General features: G+C 38.2%; 1 protein-coding gene across 1 annotated transcript; it reads left to right on the forward strand.

Moving 5' to 3' along the window:
• Positions 1–763: 763 nt before the first annotated feature.
• Positions 764–4390, forward strand: LOC113579559 (uncharacterized). The gene is made up of 3 exons (XM_035525855.2): positions 764–1632; positions 1975–2071; positions 2585–4390. Exons 1-3 carry the CDS (start codon positions 1017–1019, stop codon positions 2739–2741), a joined length of 870 nt encoding a protein of 289 aa, XP_035381748.1. The 5' UTR covers positions 764–1016; the 3' UTR covers positions 2742–4390.
• Positions 4391–6067: the final 1677 nt, after the last annotated feature.

The following is a 6067-nucleotide window of genomic DNA, read 5'->3' on the forward strand; positions in this document are numbered from 1 at the left end:
AATAGCCTCAAGAGCGCTGAAGCAGTCAGACTTGGGAGTGCATTGAATAAAGAAGAACAGGTCCACCAACTTACCACACAAGTGTCACAAACTCTAATGGGAAATGATGCATGCTGTGAGCAAAACTAAATTATTCTATTTCATTATCATATTTAAGAAATGTTATCTTTTAGCATATTTTAACATGAAAAATATTGTTAACATAAAGAATGTGTAATTTTTCAGACAGGCTAAGATTTTATGTTACTATCAAACAACCTTGGTCAGCGTCCTAGATTGATTATACGTTGAAGTCACAACGAGTAAATGAAGACTGATCATTTCAATCATCAGGTGTCCCTAATGGATACTATTTGAACGGCCAAAAAAAGAGACTGCTCCGTGCTATTATCCCTGTAAGAGGGCTCCCTCTAAAGGAAAATTACTCCAGTACAAGCTTTCTCTTTACATGATTTCAAGGAAAACGGCTCAATAAGAGCAAAGCCCTACATTCAGGCTACTAGTAGAGATAATGTGAAGACTGTAGCTAATAGAACAATATGGCGGGGATTCCAAGAACATTTAACCAAATAACCCTCGACACTGTCAAACACGTTTCTACCCATTCAAGATTCAAACATAGCAATATCATACAATTTAACACTTTTTCCTAAACCGGAAGTGTTTTATTTTAGCTGTACTATATAAAGAAAATTCTTGTCTGGAGTTCTTCACCAGAAGGCGCTGTGGCGGAAATGCTCCAGCCTACGGTACAACAACCTCTGGCCAACGGAAGTTAAATAGATAACCATTCAAATCTCTGAGGTGCGTCCACCTGAAAAAAAAACAATCCGACGATTTATGTTCAGTATTTTATACCCTGCATTTAGAGATAAAGAGAGTCTAGCAAATGCTTCAGAGACGTCTGTCTCCTGCTGCGCTTAGGGCAAACTGTTTTTAAAGATCCAGCGTTGAAACCGAACATTTGGGATTTTTAAAGAAGGTAACTTAGCTAGCCAGTTACACCAACCCTGAAAATGAATTTATCACAAAGTAAAGATATAGTTTCACTTCTACAAAACGAAGACGACGCAGCTGTAATCGAGACAGCTGTCAGAACGGCGGTTTTGTCGATTTTGAAGGTTTTTTTCGACATGAACAATAAGAGAACACGATCGTATCAGGTGAAGTTAGCTGACATGGAAAAGGAGAATACAGCACTTAGACTCGAATTAAAGGCAGCTGAACAAGAGCTTCAAACATTACGGCAGTTTACTTCTTCCAGTGATAGTTACAAGATTTCAGCTGATGTAATCTTCTCGCCAGAATTTGACAACAATTTCACCACAGATGTGGACAGAGAAGAAGCAGCGACTTCCCAAAATGTCTCCGGAAATGATACCCTCCTTCAAACCTCAGACAACAGGTCTTTAAAGGAAGAACCATCCTACGACGACACATTGTATATAAAAAATGAACTACAAGAAGAGAGCTCTCCAGCAGACTGCGATTATCATGTTATACCATATTTGGGCTGGACAACCAGCGGTCAAACACAGCAACCTGCTGTGCCTATCCAGAGATGTGGGGCATGCCACAGCAGCAACCACTCGGTTCAGGAAGATGATGCATCTGTACCAAGTCTGGAGAAAAGTATGCAACTGATATTTGAGAGTGGTTTGGTTTATATCAGTGATATACTGATGTATTAATATCTGAGGGAGGTTGAGGTAATATGGAAAGTAGTCTGGTGAGGAAAAGGCTACCTTTACACTTGAGAGATTGCGTTTTACAGACACTTTAACTATGGCCTTGGTTCTCCCTCCTAGGCATTTCTTTCCTTTGTGCTTGTGTAGTTCAGGCTCCCATCACAATAGTTCTAAGTACCCTAAATGGCAACACTGAAACACGATGCTAAGTATGCTAGAGAATCGTCTGACGCTATATGTTGAAGAGAGTATAGATGGATGTGGATTTATGATTATATGCTTACAGAGAGGTTGTCAAGCAGGGAGAGAGTGCGGCGCTATAGAGCAAGGATCCGTGCTGACCCAGAGAAGTATTTGGCCTGGAAGGAAAAGGACCGCTTGAGGTAAACTGAAGTCTTAAACTTTCACTGTATGTTCATGTCAGTCTGTTTGTTAGAAGGGAGCTGCCTTTAAAGAAGGAAACAAAAGAAATATAATTTGTGCAGATGTTTTAATGCTATAGCATAAACATTTCTGTAAATGCTTAGACGAAGAAATCTAAAATTGCACAGGTGCATTAAACAAGGTGGTTGGAAAGTGCTTGTGCTCTTTACTGAACAAATAGTCACCAACAAAAATATAATCAATGTAATCTTAGTAGTCATATAATTTGAGTCTGCAGTGCAGTGTCGAAGGCCAAAAATATATATGTGGTTAGGCTACATCACCATATTCGAAATTCCTGCAGATTTAATTTTTTCAAACCATATCATAGGTTTTCAATGCCTAGTCTTCATTTACAAAGCTGATGAAATTGTCGCTGCCCGAGAATGCATTTAGCAGTAGCTTACAGAGGTGTGCCATGGTGCAACAGTACTACTTTGATGCGTCTGTTTGAGAACCTGCTTACCATCCAGGTATCGTCGCAGGAGTAAGAGCATTCAGGAGCTGTCTGAGCCCATGAAGAAGCTGAAGAGGAAGGCCTGGAGAGAGGCCACGAGGCGACACCGCGCCAGAAAACTAGCTCAGGCCAATTTCACTCCGCCACACGCCACCCAGACAGCCAACTTATGACCAAGACACTGTCAAGTAGTTGTTGTTTGCATCCTGTTGGCCGTAAGTGCACTAACTCATATACTTGTGGGTATATATAAACTAGTATGCATTTACACTGTGATTGGGTTTTAAGAAGGATTCATACTTGGCTTAATTATTTGGATTGTTATTGTTCATCTTGTGCTCTGGAAACATGCTGTGGTTCAATCTAAGTAAAATTAAAAAAAAAAAACCTTTTAATTACTTGATCCAAATCTAGACATACATAAATGAAAGACTGGTAAAAGGATTCGCTGGGCTAACCATGTGTTAAACCTATGTACAAAGACTGTTAGTATTATGTTGACATTTTGTTCATTTTCTGTAACATTATTTTGTAATTCATGTTAGATTTGCAATGGGTAATTTAAACCAACCTGGCAAGTAAGATTTGCCTCAGATCTCGGTGTTTCAAAATAGACCAAACCAGTGTAGTGATTTAATGAACATTCTTTACAACGCCTGAAATAAAGATGAAATACACACCTTAATACACTTCTCTGGAATATCTGAATAATACCAGTTTACTGTGGGACACAATTGCATATTAAAGCCTTTTCAGTATCTGTATTGCAGAATGTTACTTAAAAAGTGTTCTAAGCTTTTTTTAATCTAGGCAGTAAATGTTTTTGTGTCACAAGGAAAAGCAGTTACATGGTGAATTTTTCATTTCTTTTGATGGAGTGCTTTTTGATTTTTATTACTGACAAGGTTAGCCCATGCTGTTTGATATTGAAGGTGGGGTTCTGGTCTGCCCATCTGTAGGTTTCAATTGTATTTCAGTCTGTTTTTTGTGCTTAAAATGCGCCCTTTTTAAAATTCAAACCTTGAGAAGAGGTTTGGTAACCAAATGATGATATTAATAACTTGCTAGAAAATGCACAAAGTTACCTTTTATTTCCTTAATTGTTTCATTGTACTAATGTTTATTCATGCAGATAAATGTAGATTTTTATGGTTATCAAGTATACAAATGAAAATATGAAAACTCTTGTGTAGGGTGACAAGGCTATTACACAAATTGTCATCTTTATGTTTTTCACTTAAATATAGTTAAGTAATACTTGAAGACAAAAAATTTTTTCTCACGTGTGCACCTGTAAAAGAATAGAATGTGACAAAAACAGATAGAAAATAGTGATGTGGGAGATTTTTATAGTTCTTTGCTGGTGTTCCAGGCTGGACAGGATGTGGGACCAAATGGATTTCGTCAGTAAAATTTTATTTCTTTTTTTTTGCTATATAGAAAACAAAGACGATAATCTCAAAACATTTTTATTTATGTAACTAAAGGCATTACTGGTCAAAAGTGTATCAATGTGCATCTGTTGACCATGAATACAGTATAGCCAAAAGTATTTAGACAACACTTCGAATTGTTGAGTTCTGGTGTTTCAGCCACTCTTATTTTATATGTTAACAGGTGTACAAAGTCTAGGACTGTCTCCTTATACAAGTACTGATTTTAGAATAGGTTGTACTGAAGAGGTCAGTGACTTTTAAATTGACACTGTCATAGGATGCCACCTTTGCCACAAATCATTTCATGAAATGTTTGCTCTGCTAGATCTGCTCTAGTAAACTGTAAGTGCTATGACTGAAATAAATGCTCAATAACAGATCAGCCACACAGTTGTAGTCCACGCAAACCCTGAGCGGGGCGCTGAGTGCTGAAACCTCACCCAGCCTCTGTTGCGTTACATTCTACTAAGTTTGAAACTACCCCTGGAAGCAACATCAGCACAATAGCTCTTAATCAGGGGCTTCATTAAATCAAGCAGCTCCACAAATGCCTAAGATCACTATGTGTAATGCCAAGCATCAGCTGAAGAGGTGTAAAGCATGCCACCTTTGTGCTCTGGAGCAGTGGAAATGGGTTCTTTTAACTGACAAATCACACTTCACTAGCTGGCAGTCTGGACAAATCTGGATTTTGCAGTTGCCAGAAATATACTCACTAGAATGCATAATACCAACAATAAAGTTTGGTGAAGGAGGGATATTGGTCTAAAACCTTTTTAGGATTTAGCCTAGGCCCCTTAGTTCCAGTGAAAAGTAATGTTAATCCAGTATACAAATATATTTTACACAATAATGTGCATCCAACTTTGTGGCAACAGTCTCGAAGGCCATTTTTTGTTCCAGCATGACAGTGGCCCTGTGTATGAAATGGAAAACTAAATTCTCATCTAACATTAGTGTCTGACCTACAAATGCTCATTTGACTAAATGAGCACAAATTTCCACACACTCCAAAACCTTGTGGAACACCTTCCTAGATAAGGAGTGAATGAAATTTCTCAGTTTCTCCAAGTCAGTCTTCTGTTATAAAGCATTCATTTGCTTTATGTGACATTGTTCATACAGTTCAGTAGTTTAAACTGATTATCTTTTTACAGTGAATTTCCTTCCATGTTTACTAATGAAAGCAGTGCCAATGAAACACTCCCTATTAATAGTTAAATTGAATATCATTAACAGTGACAACACTTATTCACATCATATTCTCTATGTTGTGGTATCCAAAGTGCAAAAGAGAGAAAGATCCATGAAGCATTACTGCAGCTATTTGATTATGAGATGCAGCCATAATTCAGACCCAGCAAACTGGCTGCCAGAAACAAGAAACCAAATTGTTTATTGTGGATATCTCCCAGTGTAGCGTAAAGCAAGGATACATGGAGATTTTGTAATAAGGGGCTTTGGGGACTTTATTTTTGAACATTTCATCTCATGACAGACTAGAGTGCTTAACCTGATCAACTCTTTGTTTTTAGATTAGGTCTTAAAATGGTGTGCCTGTGTGTTTTGAGAAGGGATCAATGAGATATACATCTTTCTGCATTTGTGTTTTTTTAATCTATGCATTTCTCTGCTGTGTGCTGTCATGATCAAATATAAGGTGGAACAACAAATTAAATTCTGCATGTGTCTTCTGAAAAGGACCGCATCAATGGTGCATTTTTACACAATCATCCATGTGACCTTTGATCAATGTTACCAACTAATACTAAGTTCTCCACTGAAAGTCAGAACTGTGCATGAACCAAGTTAAAGGGTTTTGGACATACAGGATCTCTGCTCCCACTGCCCAGAACGAAGGCACTGTAACAATTGTCCCACAATTCTGACTGTGCACATAAAATAATATATACCAACTCTAGATTTTAACACATTGCTCTCAGGCCTAATTGCCTAGAAATTGTGTGTGTGTGTGTGTGTGTGTGTGTGTGTGTGTGTGTGTGTGTGAGAGAGAGAGAGAGAGCGAGCAAGCGTGAGTGAGCTAGTAGCAGCGTCGGCCGCTG

This window comes from Electrophorus electricus, chromosome 1 (assembly GCF_041902795.1).
Source record: "Electrophorus electricus isolate QZ-2024a chromosome 1, ASM4190279v1, whole genome shotgun sequence".
NCBI classification, from domain to species: Eukaryota; Metazoa; Chordata; class Actinopteri; order Gymnotiformes; family Gymnotidae; genus Electrophorus; species Electrophorus electricus.

Coding starts and splice junctions, on each gene's coding strand:
- LOC113579559 (XM_035525855.2), top strand. CDS start 1,017: ATGAATTTATCACAAAGTAAAGATATAGTTTCACTTCTACAAAACGAA. Junction 1,633..1,974: donor TGTACCAAGTCTGGAGAAAA/GTATGCAACTGA, acceptor ATATGCTTACAG/AGAGGTTGTCAAGCAGGGAG. Junction 2,072..2,584: donor AAGGAAAAGGACCGCTTGAG/GTAAACTGAAGT, acceptor CTTACCATCCAG/GTATCGTCGCAGGAGTAAGA.